At 38.9% G+C, this 22,211-nt stretch overlaps 1 protein-coding gene across 2 annotated transcripts in view; it reads left to right on the forward strand.

The window, feature by feature from the left end:
- Nucleotides 1-22,211, forward strand: part of MICU2 (mitochondrial calcium uptake 2) — a 137,603-nt gene that overhangs the window by 76,807 nt on the left and 38,585 nt on the right. For both annotated transcript variants that reach the window (XR_004982144.2, XM_036404127.2), the window contains exons 3-4: nucleotides 19,553-19,584; nucleotides 19,697-19,772. Coding sequence is in view for 1 of the 2 variants with exons in the window: in XM_036404127.2 (XP_036260020.2) it covers nucleotides 19,553-19,584; nucleotides 19,697-19,772 (108 nt within the window). In the remaining variant the exon portion in view is untranslated. The remainder of the gene's footprint in view (nucleotides 1-19,552; nucleotides 19,585-19,696; nucleotides 19,773-22,211) is intronic.

Below are 22,211 nucleotides of genomic sequence, written 5' to 3' on the forward strand. Positions count from 1 at the left end.
TTCCAAACTTTAGAAAATGAAACCAAATCAGCCATTTCTAGCCAAGGCTTCTTAGTCATCATTGTTTACTCATTGCTTAAAGTGGGGTTGTGAGTAAAGGAAAATACTATTCCTGTTAAGGAACTGAACAAAAAAGCAAAGATAAACATTGATTGCTGAAAATGTCTTTCATACTGTGAAGTTTTCATCCTCAGCTATCCTTCATCACCCAAAAAGCATTAGGAAATCCTACCACCACCCTGTCAAGGTCTTCAAAGTAACTTACTTTCACTTTCCTTTAAGTGTCCAAGTAGAATATTAAAATAGGTGTTGTGTTGTGCATAAAATAATATATTGTGTTAGATCTAATGTTGTGCCTCAGCCAGTTGTTGGTAATTAATTAAACTAAATAAGGGAGTTTTTTGTTTTTTCTTTTGTCCTCGTCAATTAGATGTTAACTCTGATAACTAACATACATAGGCTATATGTTTATCTAAAAACTAATTTCACAGTAAATAGTTCTTTGTTTAGAAATATGGCAGAAATTCCTATGATCTTGATAATAATGTGTATTTATGTCTATTACATCTACATGTTTTGTTGTGAACTCAAAATAAACACTAATCCACTTTCATAATGGTTGCATCACAACATACTACACAACAGAATCAAAGGTGGGATTCTTGAGGAGAAATGCAGTGTTCCCTCCTGCAGCATTCAAATCTGCTCTGCTGGCCAGGCTTCTTTTTTGGTGTATTAACCACTGGCATCTGTACCAACTTCTTTGTTTGCTCCCATATTTCAGAAGAGCATATTTGACCGAGAGTCCGAAAAACAGCTGAAGGGGAGCAGTGCTGAGAGCAGAGGTGTTAGGTGAGTGCTGGCTTCCAGCACTGTAGCCCTGTGGCTGCAGCAGCAAGGAAGTGTGCATGGTCAGATGGGAGAGCAGGAGAAAAGGGAACCATGGAGCAAAATCACTTAAAAAGGAGCATGTTTTAGCATATCATTGCAGAGGGAAAAATATGGTCTTTTTTTTTCTCCTTCAGTTCTATTTTCCTGCCTTCAACCATGTTGAAGGTACCTGAGATACATTCCTTGTACAGTCAAATAGGAAAATATATTTTTTATCCTTAAATTTATACTGACATTGTATTAATTACATTTGTGTGTTTGCAGATATGTCTGTGTGAGACAACAGTAAGGTTGTATTGAACTCATGTCTCTGTTATGATTGATTCTGATTTTTCCCTTTGTGGCATTGATGACTGGCTGAAGAGACATGCAGATTGAGAGTTCTTACCTCAATTGACTGCAGTGCTTACTGATTAGGTAAAAACTTGGGCAAGGTGATTTGAAAATACATTAATAGCTATTTACCTTTCAGAAAAACAGTTCAATGTGAAGATAAATTACAGCTTCTCAATGAATGAAAGTAATTTATAAAAACTCAGCACAAAACTCAGCACAAAAAGAGTAGCGATAATAAAAGTGATCAGGCTTCAGCAGAGTTGTGAGCAAGAGGCAAGTGGTCTCAATGCACATCTTGAAGGATTTGGTTATTTAAAGTGTGAAAGTTATTGGTTATTTAATGGCATCTGAATGGAAAACAGATTCCCTGAAACGAATGAAAGTATATTGTGCTCGTACAGAATACTTGTAGTGCAAGTAATGGAAAGATCTGGTTATTAATAACAGGAGTCTGCTTGTTGTATAAACATCATCTGCCTTAGCATTTCAGAAATCTTGAAACAGTTTCTGCTTTAGTCAAGTATTCCAGTTTTGTGACATGCTAATGTGATATTTGAAATACCTAACAGAGAAGTCACTTTTTTTATACATATGGGCACATTTCAAGAGCTCATACAATCATTCTTGGTCTCTGAATATTTTTCCTATCTTTAAAGATTTTTTTTTATTTTTTTAGAACACCACACACTGTTTCAACTACTTTTATAACATACTGTCAACATACCACAGAAAATATCTTCGGGATTTGTTCTCCCACAGGTTCCAAATACTTTTTGACAGATTACTTCAGTATTTTTTTTAATAATTCAGTGGAACTTAATCAGTTCTGAAACATCCTGCTTAACTGGCAATTAAGTCTTAACAGATGTAGCGTGAAAACAGATTCAATGAATTTTTTCACTCTTAAGTGTATTTTAATTTCTTGCAACATATGTCCTCAACACAGACAGGTATTGGTTTATACCTAAGAAGTACAGTCTGGTTTTAAAATTCCTTGGCTTGCATTCAGATATTTAAGAACTGATGAGGATCTGCAGACCACTGACAGATGATAGCAGGTGCCAGGAGTGCAGGTCAGACTCCTGCCAAAATCTAGCATGCATTCTAGCCTCATATTTTCAGTTGTTTGTAACTCTTTTGGTAGTGATGGTTCTGTGCTTTTCCTTAGGCCAATGCTGAATTTTTATTGAATTAGTCATATGATGTATTCTTTTTTGACTAACCTTGATACAGACTACTATTTTTCTCCTGCTTGTTCTCATAAAAAATGTTACATTATGACTTTTTTAAAAATGCCTAGGGTAGAACCCCAGAGTATCAATCACTTTGCTTCTAGGCAGTAGCAGCAGGCAAGGTGTGCAGCCTGCTTTGGTAGGTGAGAGGAGCTGTCCTTACTTGCCAAACAGCTGGCGTCTCCAGGGGCACTGTTGAGAAGTTCCATTGCTCCCTGTTTGGAAAACACAGGCACTGATTCCCTAAGTGAGAAACTGGCCAGGTTATGCTCTGTTTTTCACTCCCCAGCCTTGCACCTGCAGTGGGTTATAGCACTGATTGTGCTCAGTAGCCTTCCTCATCTGCTGTGAAACAAAAGCAAATACTGAGTTCAAAGATGTTTTTCCATGTGTAAAACACACAGGTTCCTCTTGTTAGAGCCACCTGCTCGTATGGCAGTGCCTCCCTTGGGTCACCAGCTTTGTTACTGCAGAGGAGAATGCAGACAAGAGACAATTCTTAGTAATCAAATCAGTTATCCACTGTTGTCCAGTCCCTCAGAGAGCTCAGGTCCTCACACCATCATCCATATCCATACTGCTGGCAAGCACCTGGTCATTCTGCTGGTTGCATCTTTTTTTAAATATCTTTCCTCTCAGACCTGGAAAAGCCTGAAAGTGAAAGGATTTTACAGACGCAGCTAACAAAAAATACCACATTTTCTAACAAATCCTGCCTTGCTTGTTACCAGACAAAAAGTAGTTCAGCATTGCTGATAGGTACAAATCCATCCTACCTGGCAATTCTTGGTTTTTCTAGCTGCTTTATTCAGCTGATTAGTATACATAAAGTGCCAGTGTCCAGCGACTTTGTTTACCAAGAGCTGCAATCATACTTGACTTAATAAAAATTCTGAAATGGGTTCCTTGCATGGAATTTAAATAGAAGACATGGCCAAGACAGCTACCTTTTGATGTTTTTCAGTTTATTCCAGTTGTCTTTCAGGACTGATGTTTGAAGTCTTCAGAATGATACAGCTCGTTTTCCCAGGTGCCAGCCTTCTTTTCAAGTCTTGAATGCATGTTCTTTGTGCCAATACTTCTGGAGCTACTGAGACAGTGAAATTTTGCTGCTGCATTGGTATTGGCAAGCTCATAGTCACGTATCCCACTAGGGAAACTGCCAGTTGCAGTACACAGAGGACTTTTCTCCTTTTCTGCTCCTCTCCAAACATTGGGGTTTTTTTTCCATTTTTGTTTCTTCTGGGGAAGTGGTGTACTTGTGTTTGTGTGTCACTCACACCCTGACAATAGCATTTATTTCTTTTCTGTGGATTTGTTGGTGACATAGAGTGTGAAAGCTTCCTTCTGCTTCACTGTCAGTTTCTTGGGAAAAACTATAAAATCTAATGCTCAAAAGTTTCATCTACTTCTCTGGCTTTCCTTGAATTGGCTAAGGAGAAACATTTTTTGCCAGCTGTATGGTGGTAAAGGCAGTCTGTACTGCTGAAAAAGTGAGAGGGTCTTTTAAACCAGTATGGTCATTTTAAAAGTACTCTAGGCAACATAAATTACTCTACACTTTCACTAGAAGAAAGCTGTCCATTGTTTGCTTTTCATTTGTACCAACTGTGAGAATTATAAAAAGCTCATTTAAAATTTGATTCATTTGTTGTTTCAATCTCTCTCCCTTGCAGCTAAAATAAGTTTTCGTTTTAAGAGGACAGTTGCTATTCTTTATGTCCAGTATTTCTGTAAAGAGGAGAAAGGATATCTGCTTAGTCAAACCATTGTAAGAGCAACCATATTTATTGCCACTCTTAACCTAAGTTAACATCTAATATCTCATAATGTATTTTTATGGATTTGCATCCTCTATTAGTAAATACTTCATGGCTTAGTACTTGTCTTTAACATTTCATAGCTAAGTGTTTTAAAATGGGAAGATATTTATTTATCATATATGTTTTTTTTATCATATATGTTCTGTAAGTTAGCTCCTATTTCAGCAGTTTAAAATAAAACAAACTTAAAATATAGACCTCATACATTTTTTTTCATCCTCAATTTAACATCATTTTTAACCACTGCTTATATTGGAAAACAGTGACACAATATCTGTTGCTTAAAAACTCTGCTGATAACCCTACTCTAAAAGTAGTCACTGTCTGTATAAACCCTCTTGCTCTTATGCTCACATTTCCCATTTCCTAAAATAGTGAATTTTCTTCTTTTGAGCCTTAGCTCTGTGATACATTATGGATAATTAAGCTACCACTCAGCCCTGGTCTTGTTAGATTAGCAAACCTGAGTTTATTTTTATCTTCTCTGTCTGAGTGAGGCCATCCATTCCACAGCTTCATGTAGGCATCTTTATTCCATGCTTTTCTGAGTCTGATTTATCTGTGTAAAGCTAGCATCGTTCCCTGGCTCACAGCACAATCCACTATCACTGTGGTGTGAGGGATGGAACGAGGATGAAAGTCAGGAACTTCTTAAATTAAGGCTGTTGCTGAAATTTCTGAGTGTCAGACTGCAGCTTTAGTTAAGGAGAAAAATGGTTCAAAGCAATGCTCACTTCAGCAAAATGCTGAAATGCGTGTAGCCTGTGCTGCACTCATAATCACTACGTGCAGAACAGCTTCCAGCACCAAAGGTGCTCTGGTCCTCGTTTGTGCCTCCATGTGTCTGCCATGCTGAGGATACTGGGGTAGAGCAAATTCTTTTCTGCATCCTTAGGTGAGGAAATTTTTGGCATAATCATTGCATAGTGATTAAAACAGAAAAAGAGAGATCTGGCAAAGAACAGCCTCTTAGGAGGTCATGTGCCGTCAAGGGCTTGATGCCCCCAGGTAAGGTAGACTTCTGCTCAGGGAAAGGAAAAAATTGTTCTTTTTTTCAGTCCAAAATTGCTCTTGGAGGAGAAATTAGTATTGTCAGAGGAAAGAGACAACACAAAGATAATTGGAAGTGGTGGAAACAGAAGCCCAGTATACTGAAGGCTGCTGAAAGTTAAATGAGACATTAGTGGGAATTTTGATGTAAAGTGTACTTCTGCATTTGGATTTGCCTTCTTAATTATATGCACTGAATAAATATTTGTGTTCTATTTCTGTCTTGACCTATTATAATGTTTCCTCTGGTGCTTAATATGGTCAGAATTCTTCAGAAAATCTGACTGTAAAATAAAAACCAGAGAAAAGCCAAATGTGTTTCAGAGGTTTGCTTCATCAGATTATTTGAATTCAGGGAGAGAAAATTTTTTTTTCTAAGGAAATAAGACAGTTCTAGATAATAACAACTTGTTTTTTGAAAGAAACTCATGATCTTCTTTGTCTAGATTTTTTTTTTCTTTCTGAAAGATTTTTTCCTTATTGTGTGAGGAGTTTGAAGTCAAAGGGTCAAGTGGTGGCTTATCTTTTCTTCTCTTATTCAGTCTGCAAAGTTCATTCTTTAGTGTAGAGGAGGTACTCTAGTTGGTGCACAAGACTTTTTGTTTCTATTGCTAGAGAAGGCTGATGAACATCATGTCAATAATTTTAAACATACTATTAGCAGTATTAATTTTTTTTCTGAGTTGCAGGAATAATTTTTTTCTGAGTTGCACATTTACCAAACTGTTTTGACCAGTGTAATAAGGTATTATTAACACCTGTTTTTAAGCCCTTCTATGATTTCTCTTAACTTTAGCTCTTTCCAGTCTCAGGGGAGTTCTCAGACTTTTCATGATCCTGCTCCTCTTTCCATTACCACGATGTCTACTGAATGAAGGCAATATTTCAAATTAGTTTTATGTAACTGTCTTCACTCTGCTGTTCTGAGAAACTTAAAAAACCTAACAGAATCTCTTCACTGAGCTTTTTGCATGGCAAAAATAGGTTAAACCTTCCATAGCTTAAAAACCAGGAGCATTCTGTTATCATTTACATACCCTTGGAGCCCCTGCTGTAGGAAAGCTTTCCAAACATCTGTTAATTGCTATGTGGCAGATGTTAATGGTGTATAAACAAGTCAGACTCAGCAGGGGCTGTTACTGGTTTGCTTGGAGATTTTCTGTGTGCTAATAACAGAATGAGCTAATCTTAGAAGTGGAAAGAAATTCCAGGCTAATTTAAAGATAAAGGTGAGAATGATGTGGACCATCAGCTGAAGGAGAGTAAGTCAGCCACTGAAAGGAACTCCAATTAAACACGAGAAGAAAGGAGAGAAAGAGTAGAGATTGCAATAATGCTTGAACCTGGAGAGCTATGGAAATAGTGAAGTAGGTCTGTGCAGGATCAGTAAATGCTCAAAGCAGTAGACAGTGTCTTCTGTATGAAAAGTCTTGAACATGGTTATTAGAATGTCCTTACCTTTCCACAATGGCAGTTGGAAAAAGTAATGTCATCACTGGGATGTCATCTGCACTAAAATGGCCTTCCTAAAATTTTCATGTAAGATTGCACTTCAGAGCCTTATAAAGGAAAAGGTTCCTTCTGGAAATTCTGCAATGACAGTATTATCTTAATTCGGCTCTGAATAGCAATTCCCTTTATCATTATCATCCTTGTCATCCCCAGGAATCTAAAACATCTGAAGTGCTACAATACTGCAACTATGCCAAAAGTCTCTTCCCTTAAAATAGCAGTTTTATTATTTTCTTTTTTTTTTTCCTTCTCCTTCCTTAAGCTGATTCACTAACATTAATGGGGATTAGTTACAATTATTCAGCTTCTGTTGAAAAAGAAAGGGACACATTAGGTTCTGCTAGAGTAGGCATCCAATAATTCACTTCATCCTTTTAATAAAACTAATTGCAAAATGGATGTGTTTCTTTAGTGAGTGTTTATGAGCCCTTCTCTTTCAATGGATGATGTCAGCAGAATTTGGGAAGGTGGAGAACAAACAGATAATATCATCAATTGCAAAAAGACAAGGTTTTTGGTGTAAAACTGTTGACTAGTAGCAAGTGGACCCAAAACAACCTTGTGTGCTTTCTTTTGCTTATATTTGTCATATCTTTTAGAAATTCCTCTTACTGACATTCAACACAGATGGTAATTAATTTACTAAAGCCTTTCCAAATTTTCAGTTAAGAGAATTATTTCATCCCCTTTTTGTCCTCTAATACAAATGTATTTGTTGTTTCTTCAAGAAAAGTCTGCTGCAAAGGTGAATAGGAGGTGTAACTAGCACAGTCACCCCATACAGTAATTGAACACCATCCAGTGGGTGTTCACTTAATCCTTTCATTCCTAAATAGAATCTGTATTGGTTATAATTTACAAAGTAATTGTTCTCTGAACTCAAAAGCAACGGCCTCGGACAGCTAGTCACTGTAAATTGCATGTTCATGAATGGGGCTTTTGTTCTGGAAGAGAAGCATAGTAAGGGTTTGAATTTTAGGTGTTTATTGTGCTCTGGACAGTAAGACTAAATGTCCTGGGCCTTAAGCTTAAACACACATTTCACATTAATGAAATTACCAGTATAGAATTGTTTCCTTTCAGTAAAATGCCCCAATTCACTGTTAAATCCAGTGCTTACTACTCTCATGCCTCAACTAATAAGGCAAAAATGCTGTATTGTAGGTTGTCAGTGAGAATGGAAGCCAGGCTACAGCCTTCACTGCATGAGAATGTTGTTGCCCTTAGTATAAGCAAGGGGGCAAAAACCAAAATCTGCCTATGAAACCTACCAACTATTGCAGGTTTTTGATGTTAGTGTATGTTACAAAAGCACATAAATGGATATTTTCTTTTTGGAAGGATTGGTCAGGTGACTGTATTAAATTAGAGAGATGTCTTTTATTCATAACACTTCTAGAAACAAATGTCTGCAGACATATGCTAGACCAAATTGAACATGGTCTTGGGCAACAGATCCTGACCTTGCTTTGAGCTTTTTCCTCTTGTCATTGTGAGAAGATAAGGACATTCTAGTTACTGCAATAACCTCCAGAGCTCCCTTCCAACTTCAGCTATTCTGTGAGTGAGGGAATTCCCCTTAAACATGGGGGAACCCCACTTCATGGGTTTTCCCACAAGCTTCTCAGAAAATCCTGAGACAATCTTTCACAGTCACCAAAAAGGTGCTGTCTGTAATAAATTCCCTAGAATGTTACCACTGGGAAGGAAATAAGAACAATAAGATGTTCAAAAGGATGTGTTTGCTCTCTGGGGGATGTAAGGCAGCCCTGAAGGCCTCAATTTCTAAAGATCTGATGGAAGGACAAGGCGCTAGGAGAATGAATTATGATTACCACCATCATTAGAATAGTGCAGCAATAGAAATCAGACATCCTGCTGTTGAGATTTCCAGATTTTGCAATAGCAGTATAGAAAAACATCAGCCGCCTCTTTCTCTCTGTTTTTTTTTTTTCTTCTAAAGGTCTGACTAGGGAGTGCTATAATATGATGAATGACAGTTTCCCAAACTGATATTTCTAGGAAAATTCCATTATCCTTTTCTAATCAGCTGTCACCCCTTTGAGTATTTTTTGCAATATTTCTAAGACCTTTTACTGCATGTTGCTGTTGTAGAAATAAATCTTTTTTAAAAAATACAATACATAACAAAAGAGAAAGTATTAATGATGGTGTAAATAATTTTGATATGTGATAGGGTGAAACAGGAAAACCAGTAAAAAAAAGTAAGCTTCTACATAAACTGGATCTAAGTACTATTTATATTTACAGTACTCTTGAGAACCCATGCAATTTATGTGAAATGTCAATGTTCCTGGTTGCTTACCCACTGCAGTAATTTAAATTGCCTAGATGCACTGATATGTCAGCTGTTTACTGCTTGGACACAAGCACAATAAATGTCCTTTATCTGAAGAGAATTAGAGTAACCAGTGCATTTTTCATGCTGATACCATTAATAAATAAAACTTTTTCACTTAATATTTCTAGTTTTACTTTTAAAATTTTAAATTACTTCATCAGTAAATAATTAGATTTCTTTTTGTTTCTGTTCCACTAGGAATAAGCAATATCTACAATATCCTAAAGTTTGTGCTTGGACGAATAAGTTTAAGAAGCAAACTATTTCACAAACAAAGGAGTTGAATTCATTTCACCAATTTTTGACCTGCCCAGTGGATGAGGGAAAGGCTATGGATGTTGTCTACCTAGACTTTGGAAAAGCCTTTGACACTGTTTTCCTCAGCATTCTCCTGGAGAAGCTGGCTGCTCATGCCTTGGGTGGGTGCACTATTCACTGGGTAAAAAACTGTCTGGATGGCCAAGCCCAGAGAGTGGTGCTGAATGGAGTTACATCCAGCTGGGGGCCGGTCACAACGTGGTGTTCCCCAGGGATCAGTATTTGGGCCAGCCCTGTTTAATATCTTTATTGATGATCTGGATGAGGGGATCAAGTGCACTCTCAGTCAGTTTGCTGATGACACCAAGTTGGGTGGGTGTGTTGATCTGCTGGAGGGCAGGAAGGCTCTGCAGAGGGATCTGGACAGGCTGGATCACAGGGCCAGGACCAATTGTATGAGGTTCAGCAAGGCCAAGTGCCAGGTCCTGCACTGGGGTCATAACAGCCCCGGGCAGTGCTGCAGGCTGGGGGCAGTGCCTGGGAAGCTGCCCAGAGGAAAAGGACCCGGGGGTGCTGGTCAGCAGCAGCTGAACACGATCCAGAGTGTGCCCAGGTGGCCAAGAAGGCCGATGGCATCCTGGCCTGGATCAGCCAGGTGTGGCCAGCAGGAGCAGGGCAGTGACCGTCCCCCTGTAGCCAGCACTGCTGAGGCCACAGCTCCAATGCTGTGCTCAGTTCTGGGCCCCTCAGTGCAAGAGAGACATTGAGGGGCTGGAGCGTGTCCAGGGAAGGGCAGCGGAGCTGGGGAAGGCTCTGGAGCACAAGTGCTGTGAGGAGCAGCTGAGGGAGCTGGGGGTGTTCAGCCTGGAGAAAAGGAGGCTCAGGGGGACCTCATCACTCTCTGCAGCTGCCTGACAGGAGGGTGCAGCCAGGTGGGGTCACCCTATTCTGCCAGGCAGCAAGTGACAGGACAAGAGGAAAAGGCCTCAAATTGCACCAAGGAAGGTTTAGGCTGGGTACTAGGGAAAAATTCTTCAGCTAATGGGTGGTCAGACATTGGAACAGGCTGCCCAGAAAAGCAGTAAAATCACCATCCCCAAAAGTGATCAGAAAACTTGTGGATGTGGCAGTTGGGGACACATTTTACTGGCGGACCTGGAAGTGCTGCATTAACAGCCAGACTCAATGATCTTAGAGGTCTTTACCAACCTTAGTGATTTCCATTGTGTTTTGAAGCCAAATCATGGAACTATAGAATTATTAATGCTATAAAGGATTTTTTAAATCATCAAATCCAACCATTAACCCAGACTCCTGTGGAGTCCACCACTAAACCATGTCTCTAAGCAACACATTCACATGTCTTTTAAGTACCTCCAGGTATGGTGCCTCCACAACTTCCCTGGCCAGCCTGTTCCAATGCTTGACAACCCTTTCAATAAAAAAATGTTTCCAGTCTAAACCTCCCCTTGTGCAACTTGAGGCCATTTTCCAAACAAATTTTAGTATTTATACTATCTTTCAAATGTGTGAACGTGTATTTTTGTGCACCAAAACTGATGAGATAATGCGTGAGTCAAAGTCTATTGGGAGCAATAGGACAAAGTGGTTGACCCTCGTTGACCCACGTGGTTACTTCTGGCATTGTTATCTGTAATTCTTTCATGTTGGAGTATTCAGTACACATCAAAGACTAATAAACCATACAGTTATTTCATATAATTTGACATAGTTTGAAATGATTTGCTGTTTGTGCTTAGGGCATAAATTGCATCAGAGCAAAAAAGTGGAAAAGGTGGTCCTCTTTGACATGTCCTCTTTTTTCTTATTCCAGGGTTAGTAAGGTAACTTTATCCTAATGATACATTCTCACACAATGGAAGAATTCTCCACGTGGCACCTCAGTTATGTTTGCCAGCAAGAGAACCCAATTTGTAATAAGCAATCTTTAATATTCTTGTGCTTAGTCTTTAACTGGTTATGGGGTGGGGGGAGGGAGTTTGCACTTTGTAAGATGCATGTGAAAAGTAAGAGTTTCTCATGACAGGGAAGATCTTCAGAATACATATTGTAAAGGAAGTAGCTGAATGAAACAAAAGGAGTAGTTGCTAGTGTGGTAATGGGGCCTTTATATTGAGCACATAAGCTTAAATCAAGTTTTGCATAATGAGATAAGAATCAGTTTCTGGCTTTGTTAGGATGTTGACCTTTTCTTCCTTCATTTTAATTTTGGGATGATTTGCACACATTTTCATTCTGAATCCAAATTAATCTCTGCTTATAATTAAGATGCAAGTTGATCGAGTTGTGTATGCAGTCAGATTTTTAACTGTGTCATTTCACTGTTGTTATCCTTACCTCTCTTTATTTGTTCTTCTCTATAATCTTCTCTAGCCATAAAGTAGATGGCAGAACCCTTAGGCCAGGGATCATGACTTCCAATGCTCCCTAGGAAAGGAACAGAACTAGACCTCTAGTGCTAGGAGGCTGCCATAATAGTTTATCTTCATCTGACGTTAGCATCCTAATCTAGAATGTGCTCTGACACTGTAGTATTTAAAATCTAGGTGTTGTTAACAATAGGAGATGATGACATAAGGAGAGTGATGATTCACAAATTAAACCTTCTTTAGTTCAGAGTTGGATCAAAGTTCCTTAATTGAGTCTTCTTGAAGGCATAGTCTAGCTTATACTGTTCTCTTTGCTAGATAACACTGACTACAATCTTAAAAATTGTAACAGGAATTTTTGGGGGTTGTGGTTCTGCTTGCCTGCTCTTTGTGGGAAGGACTATGGTTTTGTGCAGAGTCTGGAAATGCCATCAATCCCAAAAGTCTGAACTGCATAGTGTTCTCTGTAAGTTGCAGAAATTGTTCTCTACACTTCTGGTCGCAGAAATATGTATTATGGGTACAGCTCCTTCCAGGTAATCTTAGTTGTCCTTTATAAGACTTTATTGCTGCAATTGTGCAGCCATTCCATCTCTTGAACCGTAGTAAACTTTGTCCTTGCATCTGATTAAGTTCATATTAAAACAGAGAATACATGCCCTTAGCACTGCTAACATTGGGCTGCTAGATAGGAGATTGGAAAAAACAGATTACAGATGTAACAAATACAGAAAGCGGTCACAGTGTGAGTTATCTGGTCACATGCAGAAGGATTCACTTGCTCAGCTCACATGTATAAAAGCTGAGTGTCAGGTCAGAGGAAGTAATTGTAGCATTTTTTTATAAAAAGGAAACTGATAAGTGCAAGACCTGCATTGGACACCTGTCTCAACCTGGAATAAATTGTCCTTTCTCTGTCTGTTTCTCTCCCTTGACTGTAAAGGCAGCCTAAGGTCATTAGTCAGGATAAGTTTGCAGAAAGAGATAATATCTTTTATTAGACCAGTTGCTCTAAGTTGGAAAAATTAGACAAGCTTTTGGGCATATGAGCTCTTCCTCACATCTGAAATAGGAGCAGCAGATTTCAGAGTTAATTATAAATCTTTTTCTGGGTATGTCCTCACACCATCATAGTTACAGCAAAGCACCACAGAGATCACTAACTCAGATTTAGGCACCTAATTTTTAGACATCTAAATGAAGCCAGAGGAACCAAGCATGAGGTGCTTATTTGGGAGTTTGAGAACTTGCATTTCACATGACACTTTTTTTTTTCCAGATGCTCCCTCCAGTGCTGAGCTCTGCCTGCCCAGAGGACTGGCAGCCTCTCCTGCTGGGGAAATGCTCAGCTGCAGTTGTGCTCTCTGCTTGGCTTCTTGCTGCTTGTGTGTTTCACATGAAGTCTTAGCTTGCCTCACATGCTCCCTTTGCAGAGCTGCCCTTACAGGCCTGTGAGACTGCTCCAGTTGTTTGGGAGAGGTGACTTTCTGTATGCTGAATGTCCTTGCAGTACAAGTCTTGTGGTAAGCTTGGAAGTCTGAACATATTCTCATCTTTTCCTTATCTGCAGCTCGGATACGTTCTTAGAAAGAGAGCGGATCTGGGAGTATGTCACTTTCCCTGGATAAAATCTAAGGAGAACGCGTTCCCCTGCTCTCCTTGCCATTCTCACAGACTCCTGCTACAGTTCCAGTGAGGACTGAGCTGTTTGCAAGCACTGTACTAGGCACCACAGCATCTGCTTTTACCCTGGTGCCTTTGGTTATTTTGGAGCTCCTGGTGACTTGGTGCCATGGTGTCTTTAAGAGGTTTTGAAAACTTGCTTATCTTAATTCTTTTGTCTGTTTCAGTTTACTAAAAGACGGTTTCATCCTTTGATGTTTCCTCCCTGCATCAGCATCCCATCCTTTTTACCCCGGGCTGCCTGACTCACTGAGAAACCTCCTGGTATTGACTTGCTCTGATGCAACTGCTCTTCTGAAATGGAGATTTGCCAGTGCTGGCCCCATCCCAGCACTCTGTATTTCTTGTTTCCTCTGAGGAACGATTGCTTTAAGTAAAGAAGGACAGATGCAAAGCTTGTTTTGTAAAGCATAGCAGAAGCTTCTATTATTGCAAATTGCCTTTTCCACTGGGCATACTTGAATTCAATTCAGGTGGTTCACTTTACTAATTCATGTGATTGAAATTACTATTATCAATTATCTTTCAATGGAGCAATGCAGTAGTTCAGTAAAAGCTTTCTAGCTGAAGTAGATTCTTAATTCATTTAAATTGCATGCTCATTTATTATTCAGATATTGGTTTGCCAGGAGCTAGCATAGCAATCTGACTACTTGGTTTGTCATGCTCTCAAAAAGCCTAAATTTTTTTTGCTATCCTTCATTTATCTCCAATATCACCAGTATTTCAAAAGGAGGCCTTAAAGAAATAATTACTAGCTTGAATTTTTGTCCTTTATTGGTTTCATTAGCAGTAAGTACTTTATAAATGTATAGAAGAGCTTTAAAGAATGAGAACAAAAATAAGGTAGGTTAAAAAAGGCACACTTTGTTAATATAACATACTTGTCCAGTATCATTAAAATTATCTAAGAGAGCTGAGAATGAAATGCAAGCTATTGAATGTCAAAGATCTTCTATTTCAGGCTAATTTAAACAGAAATTTTAACATCATCTCCCCAAGGAAATCAACATACACGACTCTTATCTAACCCAGCTCTCTGGTGCAGGATTCTCAGAGTTCAGCTTGCGTGAAAGCTGGCAGCCAGTTAAAAAGGAAAAAATGCAAATCCTCGTTCCCATGGCAGGCAAGGCTGCAGGGTGGGCTCTGCTGTAAAGGCCACAGCATGAACTGCATACAGTGGGTGTGGTTTTTAAAATGCCATGATCCTCAAATTAGGACTGTGCTGAAAACCCATCCCATTTAAAAGGTTTGTTTCACTCATCATTTTGGAGAATGAGAGTTTGTTTCAATTGTGAATACACTTAATGCTATTCTCATCCTAATTTTTCATAAAAAAACAAATGGTTTTATAATACCTCAGTATGACCTTGAACCTGCAAGGTCAATATTCAGCAAAGATAGCAATGAAAGCCATCCAAAATTAAAAAGCTGGAAGGTCAATTTTTCTTTTATTTTTGTAATTTTGTCTGTTTGAAATGGAGCTAAAAAGATATTCGGGTCAAACCTTCTTAGTGACTTTACTGATGAAAAGGACAGGAGTTTGTTCTCCTAGGAAAGGATACCTATTTTATACTGTTCACATTTGAATTTCAGGCTGTGGAGAAAGATTGATTCAAAATTTAAATTAAATTTCCATATTACAAAAATAAGACAAATGTTGCAGACATGTAAAATCATGTTTTCTTGCAAGTAGTAGTAACTACTTTTACTTTGTCCTTTGATTATTGTTGTTAGAGTTGTTGATATTCGTGATTTTGCTCATTCTTTGAATCTAAACATCTTTTGTCAGATCTAAGCCGGTCCTTAGCTTTACAGGTGTAAAAGGGTGTTACTGTGAGTGCAAGTCCATCCTTGTTCAATTCAGCTCTTTCCTAACAGTAATCCTAACACTGATGTCAGCTCCGTTCTATATCTTAGTGAAAAAAACCCATAGATGATGGAAACACTTCTGTTGTAAGAAATGTGACAAAATACCCAGGTTTGCCGAGGGCAAATGAAGACTGATGGAGCTGCTCTTGGCAGTGTTTTCTTAATTAAAGTTGTCAAGTAACTTTCGTGGCTAATGGCACAGAACTTGTGTGTTTATAAGCAGACTCAGTATTCATACAACTGAAAAAGTTAAAATGCCTTTTTGTCCATGAAAAGAGCCTCTGTACCTCATTGTTTCATGGATATGCTGTAGGTGGTGAAAATTAGATGATTGCATCTGTAAAATATGTAGAGAACCTTGAAAATACTCACTGTTCTTTACACCAGCATTCCAGCATATTTGTGGCAGGTCTGTAGGAAAAAAAAAGTTCTCATTTAATCAAGTTCAAAACAATAAAAATTCCAAGTTTCTTTTTTTTCATATCAAAGTAAGACTAACTGCTACAAATAAGTTTGGTACTATGTCATTAATTTTCCAATTAGTAAGAATCTATCAAAGTAAAATAATAAAACTAAAGAAAATCGAATCATGCAGATCTTTTACTTTTTAGATTAAATAGTCCCTAATAATTACATCTATTGCCTGTAGTCCTCAGAGAGAAACTAAGATCCTGATGTATTTGTAGTCATGTGTGAGGAACCACAGCACCAATATTTAATTCATAGGAAGAAAGAGGCACTTATTTTCTTCAGTGTACAAGCTGGGTAAGAAAACTGGTTAAACCTTTGTAGTGCATCTTCTGCAGAGCAGAGTTAACATTCTCCTAATTATTTTAGACAAGGTCTTAAAAGACCTCATTCCTCAGAGGGCTGTACATTTTATATTAATAGAGCTTTCCTTTTTTGTATTTAAAGGGTTCTCACTGTTAAGAAGTAAATAAATTGAGAAAATAAGCACCAAGAGCTAAATTAGCATTCAAGAAGTATGTTTCCTGGTGAAAACAGAGATTTGCGTCTTCACACATTATTTTATATGGTGACAGTACCAATGAAATATAACTGGATGTAATTCTTAGAAAACATTACAATAATTATTGGAGGAAACTCATTCCACAGTTTAATTTATTATATTATTGTAAGATTGTATTCTAATATCTTACACAAATCCCAGTATGAAAGATAACACTACTGTCCCTAGTGTCAGGGTGTTTTTTCCAAAAGATTCCTACCCTCCAGTACACATGCTTGCTGACATCTGCCCATGTGAGAAGAGCACTATTAAGAGAGTCCATATTTATTACTTTACTGTGTTTACTGCTTTGAAAAGTAGAAATCTCTTTGTTTCTCTCTCAATCTGTGCCTTTCCCTCCTGCCTTTTTTCCTGTCTTACTTTAGCAGCTGCTTCTCATCCAGTTGCTGCAAGGACCAATTCCGACCCAGCTGGTGCTGCCTCTCACCACATCCTGGGGTGTTTGTGACTCTTCTCTCCCTCTTCTGCCACTCAGCAAAGACTTCTTTTGCTCTACCAGTCCTTTCCCCCATGTGAGGGTAGCATGAGCATCTCTATCATTGCTGTTACTGTCTTTTTGCCTCTGAAGGACGCCAGTCAACATCTTAAATGTCCTCTGGAGGGTGGCTGTGGCTGGATGCAAGAGGGCAGATGTTGATGGCTGCCACAGCCATTTCTGTGAGCTCTAGGCAGTTGCAGTTGTAAGTGCTGGCTGGTGAAGAGTCTGTACGTCTTCAATGGACTTCACTTCCCTTTCTTAATTTTTATCAAGATCTGATAATTCTCAGTGAGGATATGTTGTTCCTCAAAACTGTGTAGCTGAGGAGTTTCAGCGTTGTTGTGCTGAATGCAACACAAAGGAGAGAAACACAAAAACACTCAAGCAAGTGTACAGCCTCACAAACTTGGCTGGCTATTGTCTCAGCTTGTAGCTCCCAGCGCTTTCTCCTTACCTTGCATCACTTATCCATGCCTTTGCTGTTCCAGCTCACAAAGTTCAGCTTGTCTCTCTTCATCATCCTCCTGGATAATGGCAAAAGGCTGTTCTCCAGTACACTGCTGTGGTAGCAGGTGCTGATCCAGATGTGATGTTCTTGGGATCACCAGGAGAATCAAAGGAATGGGGCTGCTGTTAACCAGATAAGTGTATATGGCTGGCTTTAGTGCAGACATGAAGTACAAGGAGCATGTACAGTGAAAAACATTGCAGGGTGGTTTTCCCTTTCTTTCAGATACCCTTTTTTGCAGACCTACAGCCTGATTCATTCCCTTCGATAAGGCTGCTCTCTAGGTGGGTCTGACAGGGTCAAAAAAACAGTTTCAGTTCAGTTTCACATTGAAATGTGCTGTACAGTAGCAGTGACATTTCAAAGCTGAGATCTAAATCACTTAATTTGCTTAACAGCCATTCATGAAAATGCTCTGCAGCAGGGACTGCTGTTAGATGAAATTGTGGTGTTACATCACACTGCTCAGGACTCAGCCTTACTGGATGTAGCTATTGTTGCTGCTCTCCCCAGTATGTTATTAGTCTGACTTCTTTTGTCTCAAATGAAGCAAAGTAGAGGATTTCATGCATTGTTTTACTTAAAAGGTAAGCTCTACCTATGGAGCTTTATAGATGTGCGTGTATATGGGTGTAAATGTATGTATAGGCATTGCACAAAAATGAATTCATCCACAGTAACAGGTGGTACTGGCTGCACCTGTTGCTGGGGTCACTCAACACTCCAGTATTAAAACCCTAATTTTAGTTGCTTATAACTTTTGTCAAACTTAAACATTTGTGTTGAAATGTTATGTGCCAGGTGTCTGCCTTAGGCTGATTTGGGGGAGGGGATGTGAGGAGAGGAATTTATCAGCAAAACTGTTACTGCTAATTGAGGGAGCAGAGGCCAGGGTACTGGTTTGCCTGTGCTGAAAAATGAGCTATTGCTGGCTGAGATGTTCCAAGCCAAAAGTTGCCAGTGGAGACCCTTGCAGCTGGGCGTGCCATTTGCCAGTGCTGTGGAAATTCACTATTTTACTGACAAAGCACCTCCATCTGGCCAAATTATGGGCCTGTGAAAATGCTTGGTAGATGTTTGTTGACAGCTGCCCACCAGGCTGCCTCCATCATGCCCATTTCCAGATAGTGGTGCTGCACTGGTGACCCTTTGGATGCAAAGTGCCTGTGAATCAGCAAAGTAGCCTTGGAGACAGTGTGGAGCAAAGCAGGCTGCACACCTGTCCACAGAGCACGTCCACGTGGCTCAGTTTGTGCTTACTCAGTGTGAATAGATAGGAGGGAATGGCTTGCTGGAATCCAGAGGAAATGGTGATGAAGGAAGAGCGTGATGGGCTGAGAGGTAAGAGTGAAGGACAGCAGGGTTTGGAGAATTGTATGAGAGATGCTGAAGAGATAGACTGAGAAGGGACGTGCACAGCTCCTGCTGGTCCCTGACCATAGGGTTTCTGTGATCCCTGCCTAACCAGCTGGAATGTTCCACTCTTGATACATTGCAGCTACATACATACCTACAGATACATTGCAGCTCCTCAGACATGTGATTTGCACAGAAGCATAACCTCTACTGCCAGTGGCTCCCCTGTTTAAGTGTATACACTTGAAGCTGCTAAGCAACACTTAGCAGTTTGCATGATTTTTGTCTGATGCTCTTTCAGAAAGCAGAATTGTTCAATTTACTTCTGCTCAATAGAAGCATCAACTTTTTTTTTTTGAGTATTTCTTAGCTTTCACATACTCAACCTGCACTTCAAGGACTCTCATGTGTGCATGGAAATCCCTTTGTAAATACTACAGCTGTTTCTTGCTGTGTAGTCTTGCTTTGGAATCTGTGTGACATTTGTAGCTCACAGTATGCGAAGTCATACTGGTAAGTTGGTCATCAATATGAAAGTGGGCTGTGCTTTAATCTAGGCTGAGATAACATTTGAACAGACTGCTCATATTATTTTTAAATCTTGTCCTTTCATGATCATTATGGGAATTAGAAACAAACTGTCTGTTGCAAAATATTCTGTTTCATATTACTTAGTATTTTCCCATAAAAATCTGAAGAAATGCCACAGAACCTGATCAAAGTTCAAAGTCAGTTTGTTATTGAATGATGACGATTTTTTTTTTATTATAGGCAAAGCCTCAGCCAAGAAACTGACAAAAAAGGTAAGCAAAATGTTCCTTTCCTTCTTCAAAAGAACTTGCATTCTTTCTGTTACTGAAGTGATTAACTCTCTTTCAAAATTGGCTTTATATTTTCTTGTTTGTGTCTTTAAAGGAGGTAGATGCTGCACTGCTGCATGTTGCCAAAGCTAAACCAGGACCAACCTTTTTTAGAGAGCTTGGTGATAAAGGTAATGAGCACTTTTGATAACAAAAAATAAATCTTGCTTTTTATCTCATTGTATGGTATGTGTTGAATGTATTTTTAAAGAGGTTTTCATGGATTTTATTTCATCCTCATCTAGCCAGTAGCTGCCTCCTTGGCAAATCTCTCAGTTATACAAGAGAGAGTAAAGAAGCTGGGAGTTGAAAGCCTTCTTAAGTGCAGGAGGAGACGTGAAAGAAACTGAAAAGCCTACTTGGAAGAGGAAAGGGTTAAAGGGATGACTTGAACACAAAATGGACTTTTAGGACTTTTTGTTAATAACCTGACTGTTCCTCTATATAACTTAAATGCATGGAAACTACGAATAAAAATAAAACTTGTACCTAGTTACATTAAGTTGGTATCCCTGATTCCAAGAGCAGTTGAACTTATTTCTCCCTCTTTGGGAGCTCTGTGACCCTTCACAGTGTTGATGTGCTTTGTTTTCTTTTCACCCAGCATTTCCACTTTATATTGAACTACATAAAGAGAGAAAACTAAGAGTGGGGATATTGTTAGTGTAACAACAGGGGATTAAAGAACACCAAATAAACATCTCATTAACATAAATTAATTGAAGAGAGAAAACAAACAAGAGGATCAAGAAAACCAAATAGATGAGCAATTAACCATTTCACAGTAACAAAAGACCAAAATTCCCAAACTAATGAGAAAGACCGACAGCACCTATTCACAAACTTTCTGTATCATACAGTTCAGCCTGAATCTCTTATCCTGTGGATGTTTCTGGAAAATAAAGCTGCTGTTGCACTGCTGCAGTTCCTTGGCCGGCATGAGCCATGCTCTCTCCATGCACAGCAGATCCTCAGACAGGGCTGGAAGCTCGTGCCAAGAGAGCAGCCCTCAATCTCAGCCTGCAGCATTTCACCTACCCTTCAGTCTCACAGCCTCTTCTGCCTGCAGTTCATTTCTTGCATCCTTGTACAGACCTGCAAAGGTCTCCAGCTGGGTGCCTTGCTTGTCAGTCTGCCCGTGAAAGCATACCCCAAAAGCCCTGAAACATCTCTGAACAAATTAACAATTTTTTCCTATCCCAGGAGAGGCTGGATTTTGTAAAGTCATTCCCTGCCTTTTCCAATCATCACATGCTTTCCTAGGATTTAGCTGAAAGTATTCTCAGTCTTGAATTTTTGGATATTCTCTCTCTTTACCTGCTTTTTAGAGCCTTTCTTTTTCTAGTGATGGACACTGCAAATCCCCAGAGCATGCTGCCTGGGAAAACCAGGAGTCCACAAAGAGAAACTGAAAACAGCAAATCAATGCAGCCTCCTCTTACAGCACCTCTCCCAGCTGAGCGCTTGGCACAAAGTGGGCTCAGTGATACACTCAGAGTTGGTGTCTTCTGCATTCTGGCAAAGATCTGCCCTTGCTTAGCACTGTGTGTTTGAATCTCTGTCCTTCAAAGGCCAGGTAGGAGTTTGAGATGATGTAAAAATATTCAGTGCAGTCATCCGTATGTCCCCACAACACTCATGAGTTTTTACAATTTTTGGTGATGATGCCTATTTAGTGACTTTGATGCTTTTGCTTTGAGATGCATTATTATCACAGTTTAAAAATAAAAATATTTATGCTTTTACAAGTACCAGAATAATTAATCTACCCCTGTCCAACTGTTTAGCTGAGGTTATTTTAACTACCTTCAAATTGTTATTTAAATGTAAAGGAGACAGAACACTGCCATCAGTCTGGTTTGTAAAATGTAATGCTGGGGGATTCTGCCTTCTAGTGGGCAGTTTTAAAATCTGTGTCATATTTTGTAGGTATACTTATGATTAATTCAGCAATAAGGATATTGTACTGTCAGCATTTGTTAGTAAGTTTGAGGACAGATATTTCTAGGGAGGGTTAGGGAAGGTTCCTTTAGCTTTAGAAAATGACAGTATTTTGCCAATGCAAACTTCATATTCTTGGCTGCAAGTATGCTGAGTCATTCAACAGTGTGTGAAGCTTTTCTCTTTTAAATTGTGCTTGGATATTAATTTAATTTTCAGTGGGTTGTTTTATTTGGGGTTTTTTGAGTTTGCTATGTTACTTCTTTTAATTTGAGTACCTTTGTAATGATTTCTGTAGAGTAAAAAAGAAAATTACCAAAATATTTTATTTACTTTATGAATGAAGTAAGTTGGCCACTCACTGCATATAGGACAATAAAATTAAAGTAAGTTTTTTAATGGAAATGAGTCCACAAATTTAAAAATCTTATGATAAATTATTTTAGTGCCATCAGTCTTCCAGAAAATATAAGGCTGTGAATTTTCTTTAGAACATTAAGTCAGGTTTTAAAGAATAATACAGAATATTTCTACATATTTTTATTATTATATTTTATTATTTACCTTTTTACCCATTTCACTATAGTAACGTTTCAGTTAGATTACATTAAGATGATGAAAACTCCTAC

Source organism: Molothrus ater, chromosome 2 (assembly GCF_012460135.2).
Source record: "Molothrus ater isolate BHLD 08-10-18 breed brown headed cowbird chromosome 2, BPBGC_Mater_1.1, whole genome shotgun sequence".
Classification (NCBI taxonomy): Eukaryota; Metazoa; Chordata; class Aves; order Passeriformes; family Icteridae; genus Molothrus; species Molothrus ater.